Raw genomic sequence first — 21,966 nt, 5'->3', positions numbered from 1 at the left:
CTGTCCCTCTCCCCCAGTCTCCCTCCCTCTCCCCCAGTCTCCCTCCCTCTCCCCCAGTCTCCCTCCATCTCCCTCTGTCTGTCTCCCTCTCCTTCCTCTGTCTCCCCCTGACTCCCACCCTCTGTCTGTGTCTCACTCCCTCCGTCTCCCTCTCCCTCCCTCTGTCTGTCTGTCTGCCTATCCCTATCCCTCTGTCTCTATCCCTCTGTCTTTATCCCAATCCCTCTGTCTCTATCCCAATCCCTCTGTCTCTATCCCAATCCCTCTGTCTCTATCCCAATCCCTCTGTCTCTATCCCAATCCCTCTGTCTCTATCCCTATCCCTCTGTCCCTATCCCTCTGTCCCTATCCCTCTGTCCCTATCTCTCTGTCCCTATCTCTCTGTCCCTATCTCTCTGTCCCTATCTCTCTGTCCCTATCCCTCTGTCCCTATCCCTCTGTCTCTATCCCTCTGTCTCTATCCCTCTGTCTCTATCCCTCTGTCTCTATCCCTCTGTCTCTATCCCTCTGTCTCTATCCCTCTGTCTCTATCCCTCTGTCTCTATCCCTCTGTCTCTATCCCTCTGTCTCTATCCCTCTGTCTCTATCCCTCTGTCTCTATCCCTCTGTCTCTATCCCTCTGTCTCTATCCCTCTGTCTCTATCCCTCTGTCTCCATCCCTCTGTCTCCATCCCTCTTTCTCCATCCCTCTGTCTCCATCCCTCTGTCTCCATCCCTCTGTCTCCATCCCTCTGTCTCCATCCCTCTGTCTCCCTCCCTCTGTCTCCCTGTCTGTCTGTCTCCCTCCCTGTCTGTCTGTCTGTCTCTCCCTCCCTGTCTGTCTCCCTCCCTGTCTGTCTGTCTGTCTCCCTCCCGGTCTGTCTGTCTCCCTCCCGGTCTGTCTGTCTGTCTCCCTCCCGGTCTGTCTGTCTGTCTCCCTCCCGGTCTGTCTGTCTCCCTCCCGGTCTGTCTGTCTCCCTCCCTGTCTGTCTGTCTCCCTCCCTGTCTGTCTCCCTCCCTCCCTGTCTGTCTCCCTCCCTGTCTGTCTGTCTCCCTCCCTGTCTGTCTGTCTCCCTCCCTGTCTGTCTGTCTCCCTCCCTGTCTGTCTGTCTCCCTCCCTGTCTGTCTGTCTCCCTCCCTGTCTGTCTGTCTCCCTCCCTGTCTGTCTGTCTCCCTCCCTGTCTGTCTGTCTCCCTCCCTGTCTGTCTGTCTCCCTCCCTGTCTGTCTGTCTCCCTCCCTGTCTGTCTGTCTCCCTCCCTGTCTGTCTCCCTCCCTCTCTCTCCCTCCCTGTCTGTCACCCTCCTCCCTCCCTCTGTCGCCCTCCTCCCTCCCTCTGTCGCCCTCCTCCCTCCCTCTGTCGCCCTCCTCCCTCTGTCACCCTCCTCCCTCCCTCTGTCACCCTCCTCCCTCCCTCCGTCGCCCTCCCCCTCCCTCTGTCGCCCTCCCCCCTCCCTCTGTCGCCCTCCCCCTCCCTCTGTCGCCCTCCCCCTCCCTCTGTCGCTCTCTCTCCCTCCGTCTGTCTCTCTCCCTCCGTCTGTCTCTCTCCCTCCGTCTGTCTCTCTCCCTCCGTCTGTCTCTCTCCCTCCGTCTGTCTCTCTCCCTCCGTCTGTCTCTCTCCCTCCGTCTGTCTCTCTCCCTCCGTCTCTCTCCCTCCCTCCGTCTCCCTCCCTCGTCCCTCTCCACCCGTCTCCCTCCCTCTTCCTCCCACAGTCTCCCTCCCTCTCCCTCCCACAGTCTCCCTCCCTCCCTCTCCCTCCCACAGTCTCCCTCCCTCTCCCTCCCTCTGTCTCCCTCTCCTTCCTCTGTCTACTCCTGACTCCCACCCTCTGCCTCCCTCTGTCTCTCTTCCTCCGTCTCCCTCTCCCTCCCTCCGTCCGTCTCCTCCCTCCGTCTCCCTCCCTCTGTCTCTGTCACCCTCTCCCTCCCTCTGTCTCCCTCCGTCTCCCTCCCTCCGTCTGTCTGTCTCCCTCCCTCTCGCTCTCCCTCCGTCCCTCTCCCCCGTCTCCCTCCCTCTCCCACAGTCTCCCTCCCTCTCCCTCCCTCCGTCTGTCTCTCTCTCTCCCTTCCTCTGTCTCCCTCTCCTTCCTCTGTCTCCCCCTGACTCCCACCCTCAGTCTCCCTCTATCTCCCTCCCTCTGTCTGTCTCCCTCCCTCTGTCTGTCTCCCTCCTTCCTCTGTTTCCCTCCCTCTGTCTCCATCTGTCTCCCTCCCTCTGTCTCCCTCCTCCCTCGGTCTCCCTCCCTTTGTCTCGGTCACCCTCTCCCTCCCTCTGTCTCTGTCTCCCTCCCACTGTCTCCCTCCCACTGTCTGTCTCCCTTCTTCCTGTTTCCCTCCCTCTGTCTCCATCTGTCTGTCTCCCTCCCTCTGTCTCCCTCCCTCCCTCTGTCTCCCTCCCTCCCTCTGTCTCCCTCCGTCTGTCTCCCTCCCTCCGTCTGTCTCCCTCCGTCTGTCTCCCTCCCTCCGTCTGTCTCCCTCCCTCCGTCTGTCTCCCTCCGTCTGTCTGTCTCCCTCCCTCCGTCTGTTTCCCTCCGTCTCCCTCCCTCCGTCTGTCTCTCTCCCTCCCTCTCGCTCTCCCTCCGTCCCGCTCCCCCGTCTCCCTCCCTCTCCCACAGTCTCCCTCCCTCTCCCTCATCTCCCTCCCTCTCCCTCCCTCTGTCTGTCTCTCTCTCTCCCTTCCTCTGTCTCCCTCTCCTTCCTCTGTCTCCCCCTAACTCCCACCCTCCGTCTCCCTCTATCTCCCTCCCTCTGTCTGTCTCCCTCCCTCCCTCTGTCTCCCTCCCTTCTTCCTCTGTTTCCCTCCCTCTGTCTCCATCTGTCTCCCTCCCTCTTTCTCCCTCCTCCCTCTTTCTCCCTCCTCCCTCTGTCTCCCTCCCTTTGTCTGTCTCGGTCACCCTCTCCCTCCCTCTGTCTCCCTCCCTTTGTTTGACTCCATTCCTTTGTCTGACTCCATTCCTTTGTCTGACTCCATTCCCCCGGTCTCGCTCCCTCTCCCCTTCTCTGTCTCCCTCTGGGTCTCCCTTCCTCTACCTCCCTCTGTCATCTCACCCTGCCTGTGTGTCAGCCCGGGCTGAGACAGCTTCCCAGGGGGAGAGAGACAAACAGACAGACAGACAGACACACACACACCCGCACCAGAGCACTTCACAGGTCTTTAAAAGACCATTTGCATGTTAATGAGGCTTTGTTGTATTTCACCTCTTCTTAGGCCCCTGCAGCCCCCACAGAGCAGCAGAGTCGCACTCTTAAAAAAAAAAATATTAAAACACTGGTACGATGTCTGCAAGGTCCGCGGGCCGCCAAGGAAGGCTTGCCGGGCTGCAGGCGGCCCGTACTATGAGTACCCGTGCCTTAGGGCATGAATGTGTGCCACATGTACATTTCAGGGGTGCAACAGGGTGTCCTTTTGACACCCTGGCACCCTTGAAATTGCATTCTCAATTAGCGATTCTCTAATTGAGAATCGCAATTGAGAATGTCTCCCCATTCATTCCTATGAGCCAATAGGCCCATAGGAATGAATGGGGAGGTATTCATTAATTGCGAATTGCAATTTGAGATTTGCAATTAAGGAATATGTTTGATTCGCAAAATTATTTTCAAATCCTACACACATAGCGTTTTGAGATTCTCAAATAGTGATTCTCTAAAAATAGCTATTTAAGAATCGCGAAACCAAGGTTTCATACATATGGCCCTTTGTGTTTTGGTTTGAAGTGTAGTGGATGTATGAACAGAGACACAGCTGCAGCACTGCGTAGAGGACTTAGAATGAGGTATTACCAATAGGACGAGAGTAGCAGCTAGAAGCAATGTCTGGAATTACAGACAGGAACAGAGATGCTGCAGCACTGTCTGGAGAACTTAGAAAGAGGAACAACCACTCAGAAGAAAACAAGTTACTTACCTGTAACTACAGTTATCCAGTATTGGTATCTTTCATAGATTCACATGCCTGAATCATTCCTCGTCGTCGAGGCGGGAGTCCCACGGTAAAAATATATACCATAGCAGTGCCTACAAATTTCTTGTAGTAGGCTGGAAAAGAGTAAAAGGCCTAACTAGACGCAAAACCTAGCAGCCTATCTACCGCATTATGTAAAAAGACCTGAAAAAGTAGCCTCAGCCAATCAGCTGTCCTCACCCTCTAGAACCTTCCCAGCCCAGGCAGTTCTCCTCAGATTATCCCAGCACAAGCGAGAAGTAAGTATCCATAAAAAAGAACTGCCCTGCCAGGGAGGAGGATGGGTGCATGTGAATCTATGAAAGATACCAATACTGGATAACTGTAGTTACAGGTAAGTAACTTGTTTTCTTATCCAGTATTGGGGTATCTTTCATAGATTCACATGCCTGAATCAGAGTAGCAAGCAGTGACATCATGTCTGTCGTTAGAGGAAGGTGGGAGACAAATAAATCGTATCCATCCCCACACAACCTGGAAGGTTATAAAGCACAAACATGTTAACAGAACATATGCATTAAAAACCTTCATATAGTACATTATAGACTAGGACAGCATTTGAACACATTAGAACATTATAATGAAATACGTATGCTTAAAACAGTCAAAGTATGAAGAAAAAAGACTATAAAAAATCTAACCTTAGTGAAGGAGATGCCGCAGCACCGCTTCCCCAACCGCTGTGTCATCATGAGTTGCAGACTGCAAACAGTAGTGCTTCTTAAAAGTGTGCACACTTTTCCACGTAGCAGCTCGGCAAATGTTCTCCAGCGTCACTCCAGCGAAAAGGGCAGTCGACGCTGACATTGTTCTGGTGGAATGTGCTTTAACCTTTCTTGTTAAAGGTTTGTTAGCTTTTTCGTGACAGAAGAGAATTGTAGATGACAACCATCTAGCTATAGCAGGGGTCTTCAAACTGTGGGGCGCGACCCCCAGTGGGGGCGTGGAGTGTTACAAAGGGGGTCGCGCATTCCCAGGCAAACTTCTGCCCAGGCCCATAGAACTACAAGGGCTTCAGCCCCCCTCCTCCTCCTCTGTGTCTCAGCCCGGGCTGCTGCAGTGCAGCTCTAGCTTCTGTGGGCTGGGCAGTGTCTGGAGTCTTATCTCCGGCACACCAGATATTTTGACAGGTCGTTAAAGACCATTTGCATATTAACATGCCTTTGCAAACTGGTTACAGAGGCTTTGTGTTTTTTTTGGTTCCAGTACCCCCTGGGCCCCCACTCTGCCTATTCCTTACATTTAAAAGTTTTATCAAGCGGTAGTCAAGAATGTCACAGGTTAACAACAATTAAAATTAACCAAGAACAGAAAAGACATTCATACATCTTAAAAGGTTTTTTTCTGTACACCAAGGGGCGGATTTACAAGCCGCTTGCCCCACTTTTGCGTCACTTTTCCCATGTTAAAAGTGACGCAAAAGTGGCGCAAGAGGCTTGTAAATCTGCCCCAAAATGTTTTTTACTTTTGCCAATTTCTATTATAAGACTAATTTATCTTATAAAAACATTATATACAAGTCCCATTGCATCTCGGCACTCGTGAGAATTTTGTCCTGTGGATGTGCTGGAGTTGTAAACATTTTAAAGCACTTTAGGGCAGATTTACAACCAGTAATGCAGCGCAGTGCAGCAAGTCATTTGGCTGTGCCGTGCTCTGTTAGTTTGGAAAGCACAGAGATGCAACATATTTACAAGAATATGTTGCATCTCTGTCCTTCCCCTGCGCTGGCGCACAAGCTTCAGCCATGCGCCGGCGCAGGAAACCTTGCACCATGGTGCAAGGATGCCTGCGTCATGGGGAGATTGTTTTGTGCAGGAAGGGGTACCTTCCTGCACAAAAAGAATCACTGCAGGCATTTTCCTCTTTCAATGCATGCTGGAGAATGCAGCACGCATTGAAAGCGAAAAAATTAGCAGAAATTAAAAAAAATTCACCTCGATACGCCACCTCTAAGGTGGCGTAGCATTCACACACATCTCCGGATTTATGATTTCTCGAAAATATGGAGATGTATCTTGTTCAATGGGTGTTGCGTGGGAACACCCACAGCAACACCCATGGAACTCCCCTTCCATGCACAGTGCTGCATGTGAAGGGGCCATATTTACAAGGAGAGGAAAAAGCTCGCAGGGTGGCTTTTCATCATCTTGTAAATATGGAGGGGCCTCCTGCGCCACCAATACGTCACAAAAAGTGAGGTAATGGTGGCGCAAGGGGCTTGTAAATCTGCCCCTGAGTATGTAGGCTTAGGAAACGGTTTGTTAACCTGCAGCACTGGCAGAGCCATGAATCCAGGCTTTTTGCCCGCTCCTGCTCTGGGACCAAAACTTGTTATGCTGCATGTACCAGAGCTGGAGTTTGATGCATGTGCAGATTCTGCCTACAGGTTTGGAAATTGTTGTCATGAGGGGGTCCTTACACCTGAAAATGTCGACAGGGGGGTCTCGGCATCCATAGTTTGAAGACCTCTGAGCTATAGTCACCTTTGTTACAGCTTGACCATAAGCAACAAAAAGCTGACTAGATTTGCGTATGTCCTTTGTTTTTTGAAGATAAAACTTAAGGCACCGTTTCACATCTAAGGAATGTAATACCTTTTCTGCCGGAGTTTTAGGATCCGGGAAAAAAGTTTTGAGCTGGACAGGCTGATTGATGTGGAATTGGGTCGGCACCTTTGAGATGAACTTTGGATTAGTTCTACGCGTCACAAAGTCTCTAGAGAATTGTAAGAATGGATGTGTGTTAGAATTGGGGGTCTCCGGTTGGCGCAGGTAAGTACTTGCGACAAGCGGGGACCCTCTCCTCTAAGTCAGGGCAAAGGATTACTCCCAGAAATAACCCCTGCTTACCCTCTAGGTAGTGTGGCGCAAGCAGTCTAGGCTAAACTCTGGAGTACATTGGGTTAAACATTTGCAGCATCACACACAATAAACCAACAACCCACCACACAATGACACAAGACTGGATTCTTTGTAAAAATATATCTCTTTATATAAACTTTACGCAGGTTGGTGAATACAGTTCCATTACTTTAAAAATGTCAGATTTCAATTACTTGTAAAGAGGCCACAGTTCTTGTTCAGCGTTAAAAGAATTGTTCTTGTGCTTTTAATAAAAAAAGGGTTGCGGACTCTTCCCTAGTCCTGGTACGTTCCTCCAGCAAGAATTTCACTCAGCCAGGGCCTCTCTGCGCCCACGATCGGACCCGGTCTGCCCAATCCCACACTTCTAGCGGGATCGGCGGCCGGGGAGTCACTGTCAGCCTGACGAGCGCGCTGCACGGCTGTCAGGGGAGAGAGCGGGGGCCCGGGGAGCGCTCACTGCGCGGCTCCGGGGGCTCGGCTGAGGCAGATGGCGGTGCGAGCGAGGCGGGACAGGGGCTCGCACCGCGGGACGGGAAACAGTACCTTTGTCTTTTTGAAGGGGTCGGGTGCAGGCCGGCTCGGCGGTCCACGTCGCGGTGTCTTCCTCCCGGGGTTGGAGCGAGCGGCGGCTCGGCTCTGGCTCGGAGGTTGGCGTTGCGGCGCGGGTCGGGCAGACGGCGACACACCTCAGGTCCTGGAAAAGGGGGGGCAGAGCCCCGGGGAGCAGCGTGAGGCGCACACAAGCCTCTCAGGTCACAGCAGATACTTGGCCAAGTCCGTTCTTGCGATGCTTCGCAGTTAGGCAGGCGGTAGGGACGGTGATTAGGCCAGCGAGGCTGGGCCTTACGGTGTCACCTGGTGCCGGCCAGTTAGCAGATGCGGTGCTCGGCGGGACGGGGTGCCAAGGGCCTCTTAGGAGGGGCGCAGGGATTCTTTCACGGCGCGCTCCTCTTTCCTTCAGCAGCTGTGTCGATCGGATTGATGGCTCACAGCAGCTCCTTCTTCCAGGGGGACAGGGTAGCGCCCACTGTTCCTGGGGCGCTGGTCAGGGGGCAAGTTCAGCAGCAAGCCCTTGGAGATCTTGGTAAAAGTTTGGCACAAGATGAATAAAAGCAAAGTCTTTCAGTCTTTCTTCTCCTGCTCTCCTTCAGCAGCAAGGCACCCACCACAGGCCAGTCTCTTGGGGTCAGAGTCAGTACTTCTCCTTGCAGCTTCCAGGGTCCTTCTCTTCAGGCAGAGCTTCTTCTTTGCGCAAACTGGATCTAATTTACAAGGAGCAGGGCTCCTACTTTTATACCCAGTTTCTTTTGTTCTCACTGGCCGGGGGGGCCTCTGCATAACTGTTCTCAGTCCCTGAGCACTTGTGATGGGTACTTCTGCTTCTGCATTCAGTGTGAGGGCAGGCACATCAGCCGCTCCCCAGGGGGGCGGAGCCGGCATTGTGAAGACTGGGGCAGCTTGAGCACTTTGTTGACAAGCTTCGGTCCTTCCTGGTCCAGGTGCAGGCTGAGTCATCAGTCGCTCCCCAGGGGGGCGGAGCCAGCATTGTGGAGGCAGAGCACAGCCTGATGCATCATTCAGGGAAACTCCCACCTCCCACTAAGGTGTCATCCTGCTATTCACCCACTGTCCACACCCAGCCCTGTCACTCACACAACTCAGACAGTCAGATACACACAAGAGCAGAGGCGGGCTGAAATGGTTAGACAAGCAAATGCTAACTTTCTAAAAGTAGCATTTGCAAACCCAGGATATTAAAATAAACTTTACTAAAAGAAATATTTTATTATTCTGAGTTCAGGCATACTAAACATGACTCTCTACCATGTTCCCTGAGCCTGCTGGGATTATAGAGTGTAATAAATTCCAGCAGCCCATTCTGGCCTAAAGGGAGCAGGTAGCCTTACAATAGTGAAAAACGAATTTGGTTGTAATTCACTACTAGGACATGCCACACACATCAGGGCTTGTCCTACCTTACACTTACAATGCACCCTGCCCTAGGGCCTACCATAGGGGTGACTAATATGAAGTTAAGGGAAGGTTTAGAGGCTGGCAAGTGTGTGCACTTGCCCAGCCAGCATGACAGTACCAGACTGCACGCAGGTTCTGCAATGGCAGACCCTAGACACATTTTAAGGCTGCCTCTGTGGGTGGCGCAACCAGCGCTGCAGGCCCACTAGCAGTATTGGCATTTACAAGCCCTGGCACTCCTGGTGCACTTTACTAGGGACTAACAGTAAATCCAATGAACCAATCATGGACATCAATCACATGTACAATTTTCAGTAGGGAGAGCATATGCACTTTAGCACTGGTCAGCAGCGGTAAAGTGGCCAGAGTCATTAAACCAAACAAAATAGGTCAGAGAGAGTATTGGAGGAAGGCAAAAAGTTTAGGGATGACCCTGCCAAGAGGCCCAGGTCCAACAATGTGTAATCGTGAAGGCTTGTATCTCACTGACTCTGCGGGCTGAAGTAAGAGCTAGTAAAATAGCTACTTTCCAAGTTAAAAACTTCAGCTCCGCCCTGTGAATGGGTTCAAAAGGCCTCAGTTGAGATAGAACAATATTGAGGTCCCACTCCGGAGGGGGGGGGCCGAACTGGAGGAAAAGCTCGGATTAACCCTTTAAGGAATTGTTTGACCAATGATGATGAACATAATGATGGTTTGTTGGAACTCTTCCTGAATCTGGATATTGCCGCCAGATGTACCTTAATGGACGAGAAAACCAGACTTGCCTTAGCTAAAGGCAGTAGATAAGGAAGGATGTCCTCCGGTGGAGCTTGGAGTGGATGGACATTATTTTCTCCACACCAGGAGCAGAATCGCTTCCACTTAAAACGATATGTTTTGATGGTACTTTGCGCACGGGCTTGTGATAAGATCGACCTGCAATCTGAGGAGATGTTAAGATCCTTGAACTCTAGGAAGTCAGGAGACAGGCGTGCAAGTGCAGCGATATAGGGCCCGGGTGTCGGATCTGGCCTCCCTCTCTCGTTAACATCGACACTGTCGGCGTGAGACGAAGTGGAGGCTGCTGAGAGAGCTGAAGGAGTTCTTGAAACCAATACTGTCTTGGCCAACGGGGAGAAATGAGGATGTGGGTGCAATGTTCCCTCTTCATCTTTTGCAGTATCTTCGGAATGAGCGGGATCTGAGGATAAGCGTACGCAAATATCCCGGAACATCTCATTAAAAGGGCATTTCCCCTTGATCCCTGTTCAGGAAACCTGCTGGCGTAAAACAGGCATTTGAGGTTCTGCTGCGTAGCAAACAGATCCAGAGTTGGTGTTCCTCATGTTTGAAAGATTCTCTCCACTTGATGTTGCTCGAGTTCCCATTCGTGACAGCCTGTGAAAGTCCTACTGAGGTTGTCGGCTAGAGAGTTCTGGACACCTTGCACATGTTCTGCTCTGAGGGATATGCCATGGTGTATGACCCATTCCCACAGCTCTTGAGCTTCCAGCGAGAGGGAGAGAGATTTTGTTCCCCCTTGTGTGTTTATATAATACATCCTGGTGGTATTGTCCGTGCGCACCAGGACTGACGAATTCGCAATCCGTGGAAGGAAGGCTTGCAGGGACAGAAAGATGGCTCTCAGCTCCAGGCTGTTGATATGTTTCTGCGGATACTGATGAGACCACCGCCCTTGAATCTGAAGGTCCTGGAGGTGACCTCCCCAACCTTCCATGGAAGCATCTGTTGTCAGGGTGAACTCTGGTATGTTGTGGAGAAATGTGAGGCCGAGTGACAAATTGTGTTTCTTCGACCACCAAAGAAGGGCTTGCTTCATCTTGGATGTTACTTTTATGCGGTCGTCGAAAGACCCGTTCGTTATTTCCACTGCCGATGTAATTCTTCCTGCAGTGGCCTCATTCTGAGTCTCGCCATGGGGATGAGACTGATTGCAAATGAGCACATCCCAAGAAGGGAAGCAAATGTTCGGACCGAAAGAGACCTTCTTGCAAATATTTGTTTTGCCAGGTTTAACAGTTTGGTTTGTCGCTCTGGAGTCAAGAACGCCATGCACTGGCATGTGTCCAATACCGCTCCCAGAAAGGTTAATTCCTGCCGGGGTTGGAGCTGAGATTTGTTTGCATTGAGGGTCAGTCCCAGAGTGGAGAACAGAGAGAGAGAACTCTTGACCGCTTCCTTTGTGGAGTTCTTCGATGGTCCTTTTAGGAGCTAGTCGTCGAGGTACGGGAATGCTTGTATTCCCTGTGATCTCAGCATGGCCGCTACCGGGGCTAAACACTTGGTAAATATCCTTGGTGCTGATTTCAGGCCGAATGGGAGCAGCATGAATTGAAAGTGGACGCCAGCCACTGCAAACCTCAGGTATTTGCGGTGTTTTAGATGGATAGGGATGTGGAAGTAGGCATCTTCCAGGTCCAGAGAAGCCATAAAGTCCCCTTTGTTGAGACAATTCAGAATATCTGTTAGTGTTACCATGCGAAAACTCTTTCTTCGGATATTTGTTGAGCTTGCGGAGATCCAAAATTGGCCGCCACTCTCCTGAATTTTTCTCTACGAGGAAGAAGCGAGAATAAAATCCTTTCCCTTTCTGAGTGGAGGGAACTCATTCTATCGCATTCTTGTGTAGCATCTTTAAGGCCTCTTTGAACAATAAGTGAAGACGAGGGGGAGGGGGACCCCTGGGCGGCACTGTTGGTGGTTTTTGCAAAAACTCCGGAGTGTGTCCATTCCTGACAAGATCCAGGACCCAATGATCCGAAGTTATGCTCCGCCACTGTTGGTAAAAGGCGGAAATCTTGGCGCCCACGGGCAGGGGAGGATGAATGACCGACGTCCAGCAAAGCTCATTGGCGCTTGTTGGAATCACGCCCTTGATTGTTTGAACGCCGTTTCCCTCCCTGACGAGAGAAACTACCAGAGGCTGGCTGCCTGTAGGATGATTGATAGTGCGGTTGCTTGTACTGAGACTGGTACTGTCGATTTTGCTGGTTGGAATAATTTCCTCTGGAGGAATAACCACGGCCCCTTGCTCCTCCAAAGGATCCTCTCCTGTATTGTAGGGTTCCTAGTGATTTGGCAGTGTCCGTATCCGTTTTGATAGCAAGCAAAGCATCATCAATGTGTTTGCAAAAGAGCGAGTCCCCATCGTACGCCATGTCCAAAATCTTTGTTTGGACCTCAGGTCTGAAGGAGGTAGCCATGAGCCAACCCTGACGCCTGAGGACTGCTGCTCCCGCCAATTGCCTAAAATTGGTGTTAGATATATCAAGGGCGCAATCAATGATCTCCGATGCCGCCCTTTCTCCCTCAAGCACGATTTTGCGCGCCTCCTGTTGGCGATCCTCCGGGATCAGATTGAGGAATTCTGACAGATCTGACCACATTTGTTTGTCATAACGGGCCATAATTGCTAACAAATTAGCTGCCTTAATGGAGGCTGCTGAGTTTGCAGAGAACTTTTTCCCTATTGCATCCAGTCTCCTGCCTTCCTTGTCAGGTGGCGTTGAAATCGGAGCTGAATGGTTCTTGGACCTCTGTTGCGCCGCTTGAGATATGACAGAGTCCGGCCGAGGGTGTCCTATTAGACAAGATGGAGTATCAAGTGGCGCAGAATGGAAGCGGGTGTTTTCATGATGTTGAGGCCCTCCTTCCATATGTAGTCAATAATTGGGATAGCCCTGGTCATCTTCCGATATCCCTCTTTAAAGTCATGCAAAAAGCAGTCAGACTGCTCCACTGTGACAGGCAATTCAAATCTGGTAGCCGCACGTTGCATAATGTTATGAAATCCGCCAATGTCCTCAGGCGGAGAATCTGACTGGTGCGGCGTAGGCGGTGAAGGCATGGGAATGACATAATCGTCCCACGGATCCGTAGGTGTAACATCTGGCAACTCGCCCTCTTCCCTGCCATCACCCTCTTCAGAAGAAGAGGTATCCATGTCACCTTGGGGAGTAGGGTTTGCATCCTGACTTGGCGACAAAGGAGCTTGCGGCGAAGGAGGCCTTGGCATCTCAACTGGCACAGGCGGCACAAAAGGTGCAACTGGAGTTGGAGGAAATCTCTGGCGATAGTCTGCCAAGATGGCTTGTAAGTCTTATATCAAAGTAGGTGGCAGATGACTTGAGTCCTCTGAATGTGGAGGTCTTGTATGGTGCGAAAAATGTGGCGTTGACAAGTCCACGTGGCCGTAATGCTCTTGCTCATCGTCCTCCTCCTCCTCTTGATATTTAATGTTCAATTGTGAAGGGTGACGGGCTACCCCAAAAGGGCCTTCATCCTCTTCTTCGTCATCAGAATCATCCTCCACATATGTGTTGAGCAACAGTGGAGCTGGTGCTATTGCTTTTGTAGAAGACCATGACGACGAGCTTGTTATAGAATGCGGTGTCGTCAATGGAATTACCGTTGACGGAACAGTCAATGGTTTTACCGTCGACGGAGCGGTCGTCGACGGTACTGCCGGCAATGAGGTTGTCGTCGACGAGGTTGTTGATGGAGCCTTCGTCAACGAATCCTTCGTCAATGATGTCTTCGTCGATGAAACCTTCGTCGACGGGGCCGTTGATGGTGTCTTCGTGGATGACTCCTTCGTGGATGAGGCCGTCGATGGTGTCTTAGTCGACGGAACAGTCGTCGACGGGCTAGTTGTTTTCGTCGACTAGGTCTTCGTCGACGTGGCTGATGGGATCTTCGTCGACGGAGCCGCCGTCGACGGGATAGTCTGCGATGAAGTCAACGGCAATTGGCTTTTCGTCGACGAAGGGTTTATAGACGACGAAATTTTTGCAGACACCAAAGGAGAAGTAATAGCTGAAGTGGTGACCGTTGCAGAAGAGGTTGAAGAGGAAGAAGTCAAAGTAGTAGTATGAGGAGACACCAGAGAAATAGTCTTAGTCTGGGCTGTACTCACAGTGGACGGTCTTGATGGAGTTCTGCTTGAGGGTTCTGAGGCTCTGAGAGGGTTTAGATTTTTTCTTCCTCTCTGGAGAAGAGCTCTCTCTGGCTCTGGCTCTCTTGCTGGAGGTAGAGGCCTTGTCCTCATCATCTGTGGAAGATGATTTTAACCATCAAAGAACCCTTGCCTCTCTATCCCTGATAGTTTTAGTAGGGAAGGTACGGCAAATTCTACAATCCTTCACAACATGTGAGGGGTGTATACAATAGATGCAGTCGGAGTGCTGGTCGTCCACATGGACCCTCTTCTTATTACAGGTTCCACAGGCCTTGAAAAGAGCCTTCTTTTCAGACATTTTGAAGAAAAAAAGAGACAAAACTGAGTAGGCACTCAGGGAGACTCCCTTACACACGAAGTGCGGTGAAAATCTGAGGAGAACTGCCTGGGCTGGGAAGGTTCCAGAGGGTAAGGACAGCTGATTGGCTGAGGCTACTTTTTCAGGTCTTTTTACATAATGAGGTAGATAGGCTGCTAAGTTTTGGGCCTAGTTAGGCCTTTTACTCTTTTCCAGCCTACTACAAGAAATTTTTAGGCACTGCTATGGTATATATTTTTACCGTGGGACTCCCGCCTCGAAGACGGGGAATGATTCAGGCATGTGAATCTGTGAAAGATACCCCAATACTGGATAACAGAGACAGCTGCAGAACTTAGAATGAGATATTACCACTGGGACCAGAGAAGTAGCATTGTCTAGAGAGGACTTAGAATGAGGAATTACCACTGGGACCAGAGACACAGCTGCAGAACTGCATAGAGGACTTGAATGATGAATTACCAATAGGACAAGAGTAGCAGCTAGATCCACTGTCTAGAGCAGGGGTCTCCAAACCGGTCCTGGAGGGCCGGATCCATGCCAGATTTTTGGGATATCCCCATTGAGATACATGTAGTAATTTTAAAAATCGGGCATGGATCCGGCCCTCCAGGACCGGTTTGGAGACCCCTGGTCTAGAGGACTTAGAACGAGGAATTACAGACAAGAACAGACGCTACAGCACAGTCTGGAGGACTTAGAATGAGGAATGACCAATGGGACAAGAGTAGCAATTGCAGCACTGTCTAGAGGACTTAGAATGAGGAGTTACCACTGGGACCAGAGAAGCAGCTGCAGCACTGCTTTGAGGACTAAGAATGAGGAATTATCAATGGCAACAGAGAAGCAGTTGCAGTACTGTCTAGAGGACAAGAATGAGTATTTACCACGGGGACTAGAGACGCAGCTAACAGGACTGTTTAGAGGATTTAGAATGGAGGAATTATCGACAGGACCAGAGAAGCACTGTCTAGAGGACTTAGAATGAGGAATTACCACTGGGTCCACAGAAGCAACTGCAGCACTATCTAGAGGACTAAGAATGAGGTATTACCACTGGGAATAGAGACACAGTTGCCATATTAGTGTCTAGATAAAGAACAAGATTTTCAGCTCTGTTTACAGAAATGGAGCAACGGCGTTCCGAGCGAGAGAAACAATGCTAAAAGCGAATGCTTGGGTGAAAGGGAACTATCGAATAAAGTCAAATTTCTAACATTCTAACTTTGTGACTGCTAAACTCAAACCTCAGTTGTGTGGGTGGTGCAAACGCATGTTACAGGGAAGGGCCAAAAACACAGGTATTAAGGGCATAGCACAGCGAATTTTAAGTGCTACATTTAAAAAAACAAAATACGTTTTTAGCCGACTCTGCATTGAACACCCACACAAGTGAGGTATCATTTACTCGGGAGATTAAGGGTAACTCTGGGTGGTAGTACATTTGTGCTGGCATTGTGATCCCACACAGAAACGTGAGAAAATGTGATTTTGTCAGCTACATTTGAGGTTTGCAGGGGAATCTGGGTAGGAAAGCGTTGGGGGATCCACACAAGCCATACCTCCCTAGACTCCCCTAAGTGTCTAGTTTACAGAAATGTGAGGGTTTGGTAGGTTTCCCTAGATGCCTGCTGGGTTCGGGACCAAAAACGCATGTGACCCCTTGAAAACCCAGGTTGTTTTGTGATCGATAGGGGAACGCCTATGTTTTTTGTCCCGGTTTGCCAGCATCTAGGGGAACCTAAAAAACAGATTTTTCTGAAAACTAGTCACCCGTGGGAGTCCAGGGAGGTGCGGCTTGCATTGATCCCCCAACATTTTCCTTCCTCGAATCCGCTGAAAACCTCAAATTTAGCTAAAAAGGTCAAATTTTCCTCCAATATCTGAGTGGGAAAGTTGTAGGATTACCGCACTGCACTAATATACTACCACTCAGCGTTCCCCTCAGTCTACCAATAAAAATAATATCTTACTTGTGTGGATGAGCCAAGTGCCTATGACATGCAAGGGCAAGAGGTATCGTTTTTCTCGGGAGACCAAGGGGAATGCTGAGTAGTACGACTTTTGTGCCTGCACGGTATTCCTACAACTTACCCACACAGAAATATGCGGAAAATGTGACTTTGTAAATTTGAGGTTTGTGGGGATTCTGGGCAAGAAAACACTGGGGGATCCATGCAAGCCACACCACATACCTCCAGCCAAGCGCCATCCACGCAAACAGCCAGCCAAGCGCCATCCCCACACACCGCCAGCCAAGCGCCATCCCCACCCACCGCCAGCCAAGCGCCATCCCCACACACCACCAGCACAGCGCCATCCCCACCCACCGCCAGCCAAGCACCATCCCCACACCACCAGCCAAGCGCCATCCACACACACCGCCTCCAAAATGCTATCAATGCACACAGTCACCCAAGCAATATCCACACACACCGCCAGCCAAATGCCAACCGCACACTGCCAGCCAAGAAGGGCCGGACTGGGAACAGCAACCAGCCCTGGCAGATTGCTGCTCGACCCGCTATAGGAGGGGGCGGGCGTGTTAGTAAAAGGCAACACTCCTGCTTTTGTTACTGGGCCCCATATTGCAGCACTGCTGCAAAACCGGTCCCGAGTGACCAAACCAGCCCCCACCCCTCCAGCCCACCGGGTAAACGCCCGGTGCCCGCTACGGTCAGTCCGGCCCTGCAGCCAAGCACCATCCATGCACTCAGCCAGCCAAGTACCATCCATGCAGACCACCAGCCAAGCGCCCCTCCATGCAGACCACCAGGCAAGCGCAAGTCCACCCACACCATTTGCCAAGTGCAGGTCCGCACACACCGCCAGCAAAATGCCAGACTAAGATTAGTACACGCAGACCAGGAGCCCAACTCCAGCGTTTCCCTCCTCCCTCCCCCCCACCCCTTTTATTGGGCTTCTCACTGGCATGCCCATAAACATATCTTTGGGGGTCTAGTGAGCTTTCTGCCTTGCCCCATGGGGGGATAGATAAGGGTTATAGCCCTGATCTGCCTTCCGGGTGGCGGGGGTAGGGGAAGGGGGGGGGGGGCAGAAAGACTTTTCTGGCAGTGGGGGCATTACCATTCTGGGCAGCCCAACCCCTACATATAAAAAAATAATAATCCCTGGTACCTAGTGGGCTGCCCCCATCTGCCTCCCTGGGGGGGTAGAAAGACTTTAGAATTTTACGGGGTGGGAGCATTGGCATGCCCATCTCGGGCAGCCCCCAACCCCAAATCCTATTAAAAAAATGAATCCCTGCCAACTAGTGGGCTTTTTGCCCCCCCCCCGCCTCCCGGAGGGCAAAAAGACTGAATATCTCCAAAAACATTTGGAGGAGCAAAGGCCCTTCCTCAAGGGACTGCTCCCCCCCTCCCTGGTGTCTAGTGGTGAATCCACTGGGAAGGGGTATGATTGGAAAGGGGAGTTACTGCAACATTCTATCCCTGGCAACGTGCTAACCTAACCCTGAGAGGGTTACTGGCAAAGCGCTAACCCTGAGGTGGTTACTGGCAATGCGCTAACCCTGAGGGGGTGTGTGGTGGGGGGCGGGGGGTGTTTACTGGCAACGCACTAACCCTGAGGGGGGTTACATGCAACGCGCTAACCATGAGGGGGGTTACTGGCAACGCGCTAACCCTTGGGGGTGGGTGGGGGGGGGGGGGGGGGTTACTGGCAACACGCTAACCCTGAGGTGGTTACTGGCAACGCGCTAACCCTGAGGGGGGTTACATGCAACGCACTAACCCTGAGGGGGGTTACATGCAACGCGCTAACCCTGAAAGGGTTACAGGCAGCGCGCCAACACGGATTGGGTAATAGGCAATGCTCTAACTCTGAGGAGGTTCTACATGTATAAAGTGTGGTGTTTGTCAGACTTTCTTCTAATTGCATTAGCAGACTCAGCAACACATGGGCATCTCAGGAGATTGAGAGTAGGCACGATAGCGGAATTATGTGTTGCCAGAGACGCCACAGAGAGCCACCAGTGACGCCACAGAGAGCCGCCAGTGACGCCACAGAGAGCCGCCAGTGACGCCACAGAGAGCCGCCAGTGACGCCACAGAGAGCCGCCAGTGACGCCACAGAGAGCCGCCAGTGACGCCACAGAGAGCCGCCAGTGACGCCACAGAGCCGCCAGTGACGCCACAGAGAGCCGCCAGTGACGCCACAGAGAGCCGCCAGTGTCGCCACAGAGAGCCGCCAGTGACGCCACAGAGAGCCGCCAGTGACGCCACAGAGAGCCGCCAGTGACGCCACAGAGAGCCACCAGTGACGCCACAGAGAGCCACCAGTGACGCCACAGAGAGCCACCAGTGACGCCACAGAGAGCCACCAGTGACGCCACAGAGAGCCACCAGTGACGCCACAGAGAGCCACCAGTGACGCCACAGAGAGCCGCCAGTGACGCCACAGAGAGCCGCCAGTGATGCCACAGAGAGCCGCCAGTGACGCCACAGAGAGCCGCCAGTGTCGCCACAGAGAGCCGCCAGTGACGCCACAGAGAGCCACCAGTGACGCCACAGAGAGACGCCAGTGACGCCACAGAGAGCCGCCAGTGACGCCACAGAGAGCCACCAGTGACGCCACAGAGAGCCACCAGTGACGCCACAGAGAGCCACCAGTGACGCCACAGAGAGCCACCAGTGACGCCACAGAGAGCCGCCAGTGACGCCACAGAGAGCCGCCAGTGACGCCACAGAGAGCCGCCAGTGACGCCACAGAGAGCCGCCAGTGACGCCACAGAGAGCCGCCAGTGACGCCACAGAGAGCCGCCAGTGACGCCACAGAGAGCCGCCAGTGACGCCACAGAGAGCCGCCAGTGACGCCACAGAGAGCCGCCAGTGACGCCACAGAGAGCCGCCAGTGACGCCACAGAGAGCCGCCAGAGACGCCACAGAGAGCCGCCAGTGACGCCACAGAGAGCCGCCAGAGACGCCACAGAGAGCCACCAGTGACGCCACAGAGAGCCACCAGTGACGCCACAGAGAGCCACCAGTGACGCCACAGAGAGCCACCAGTGACGCCACAGAGAGCCACCAGTGACGCCACAGAGAGCCACCAGTGACGCCACAGAGAGCCACCAGTGACGCCACAGAGAGCCACCAGTGACGCCACAGAGAGCCACCAGTGACACCACAGAGAGCCGCCAGTGACGCCACAGAGAGCCACCAGTGACGCCACAGAGAGCCACCAGTGACGCCACAGAGAGCCACCAGTGACGCCACAGAGAGCCGCCAGTGACGCCACAGAGAGCCGCCAGTGACGCCACAGAGAGCCACCAGTGACGCCACAGAGAGCCGCCAGTGACGCCACAGAGAGCCGCCAGAGACGCCACAGAGAGCCACCAGTGACGCCACAGAGAGCCGCCAGTGACGCCACAGAGAGCCACCAGTGACGCCACAGAGAGCCGCCAGTGACGCCACAGAGAGCCGCCAGTGACGCCACAGAGAGCCGCCAGTGACGCCACAGAGAGCCGCCAGTGACGCCACAGAGAGCCACCAGTGACGCCACAGAGAGCCACCAGTGACTTCAGACAAGGCTAAACTCCAGAAAGGAAGAATCAGGAGTAGGACGTCTAAACCTAGAAGAGACAGTGCAATTGATGCTGTTCCTAAACGATGTCACAGCAAGAATAAAAGTACCACATGTTGTACAGATGTGAGAGTCAGAGCAATACTGTACTTCTGTGTGTTTGGTGGTAGATATATTTCCACTCAGAGGGTCCAAAAAATGGAAATACAATTTTTAACAAATGCAGATACCACTGTATATACTATAAATTCTCCCAGCCGAAGAGAGGACAGTTTATCATTACAGAGGCAAGGGCAGTGTATTAAGAGAAGCAACTATTGTAACACACGCGAGAGAGATCTCTCTCATTAATGCCCTGACATGAGCCGTAGTAACCGAAACCCCTCTGAGACAGAGTATACCCTTGTATAGTCTATTCAGCCACATCTCCACAGGCCCCCAGCATATGTTTTTAATGTTGTGATGGGGTGACGGATGACATGACGGATGACAGACTCACCCTTGGACATTAGTTTTAGACTAGGTAGGTGAGAGTGGGTTTAAAGCACTCAACAGTTAGTTGCACCTATACGGGAAATAAGGACAGACCATTGGGAGCAGGAGGAACGGAGTCTACAGACCCACGGAAACTCATGCAGTTCCTAGATATCGATAATAAGAGATCATTCTATAAAGTTGTTCTTTCCCACAGTGGGAGCTTCCCCATGGTTGAAGCATGCCAGACTGTGCGGGCGATGGACAGACGCTCTTATAAATACGAAACCTACTGGCTTCAAATCAAGTTGCAGCTGAATCTCATTCTACCTTTTCAAAGGTTAGTCGCACCTCCAGGTCACCAAAGTTCCCCATTAGACGTGGGCTCAAGGAACGCATTGTTAAAAACCACAAAGACGCCCTTGTACCAGCTCTCCCTTCTAGAAAGTTAGTTTTTTCCAGAAAGAGACTTCAGAACTGCTGTTCAAGTCTTTCTACTTTTGTATCTGGATGCTCGTAATGCTCTACTTCATGGCCTTCCTGACTCCACACCAGCACTCCTTAAAGGCTCCCTACATGTGTCAGCTCTCTAGCAACTACATCAGGCCACCCCCATCTTGATGGAACTCCATTGGCCCCACACCATTTAAAAAGCAATCACGACTAGCACCCCACTCATGTTACAGACAAGCTCACCACCTTTGGTAGTTCTCTGCACACTCACAGCCAGGACTGGTGCACACAGGATATAGAACAACACCCCTGTACCAGGATGCTGCTGCAGTTTAGGAAAGAATTGAAGACGTGCTTCCTTAACGAACGCTACATACCACTGCATTAGCAGAGCAGAAACTAGATAAATGTCCTCTTACTCTTTTAATCTGTGCTCGTCTTGGACCATATACAGGACTGCGCTGCCTTTTGGCTAGGATTGCGCCATCTATAGAAATACCCCACGCGTGCATCATACACAACATGTATCCGGAGGTTACTCTATACTCTCCGTAGGATACAAGCGAGGCTCTGTTTAGGAGTGTAGATCGAGGGAATAGTAGGTTAAGGTAGGTCTCATTTTATTAGGGAACAAACATTATCCCCTACATAAAATTCTCCAGCTCTTTCCCTCTTATGTCTAAAGGGGTATCTGAAGGAACAGGAAGCAAATGTCATCTATGACTGACTAACCAGCTACCCTCAACCCTGCGGAAGAGGGCAACCGACAGACCGGGGCAGATGACAAGATGTTGCCCCACACTAACACTGAAGCAGTTGTACAGTGCCTGGAGGTCCTCTCTGCAATACTGTAGGTGCGTCCACTCAAGAAGCATTCCCTGATTTGTATGTGGGTGTGGCTACATGCACATTTGCATGCGAAAGCATTAAGAAGGCATTCGAACAAGCAAAGAGTACTCTGGTCCAGGCAGGGTGGTTACCACTGCAAACAGAACCATGCACGAGGAGGTAGACACCAAACACTATGCAGTTCTGTCTTCTATTTTACATCACCTTCAAGAGCTCCTCTGCCGGCAGCTGACACTTCATCTCAATATCAGCGATCAGGTCATTTAGAGAAGATATTTGGTTTGTTAATTTTGTTATCTTCGTGTTTTCTTCCTGCATAACCTTCTCATCCATCTCCTTTAGTTTAGCGAGCAGACTCTTTTCTGCATTGTCCAGGTGCTGGTGAAATCTTACAAACTCTGCCACAATTTTCAACCTCCAAGTTTCCAATGTGCCCTGTTAAGAAGAACAAAAATTATCTTATATATATATATATATACACACACACACACAAAAAATATTAGCGTTTCCAACAAAATTACAAAGATGTTCTGAACACTGCTAATGTGTGACTAATGTGAACAGCTTGATCCTTCCAAAAGCATAGGG

At 51.6% G+C, this 21,966-nt stretch overlaps 1 protein-coding gene across 1 annotated transcript in view; it reads right to left on the bottom strand.

Moving 5' to 3' along the window:
• LOC147672113 (E3 ubiquitin-protein ligase TRIM39-like) overlaps positions 1-21,966 on the bottom strand; it is a 219,769-nt gene that overhangs the window by 40,588 nt on the left and 157,215 nt on the right. Inside the window, exon 3 of the mRNA XM_086948026.1 lies at positions 21,583-21,813. Coding sequence (XP_086804152.1) covers positions 21,583-21,813 — 231 coding nt within the window. The remainder of the gene's footprint in view (positions 1-21,582; positions 21,814-21,966) is intronic.

The sequence above is a fragment of the Lissotriton vulgaris genome, unplaced genomic scaffold (assembly GCF_964263255.1).
Source record: "Lissotriton vulgaris unplaced genomic scaffold, aLisVul1.2 SCAFFOLD_996, whole genome shotgun sequence".
NCBI classification, from domain to species: domain Eukaryota; kingdom Metazoa; phylum Chordata; class Amphibia; order Caudata; family Salamandridae; genus Lissotriton; species Lissotriton vulgaris.
This window is presented reverse-complemented; position numbering and strand designations above follow the sequence as displayed.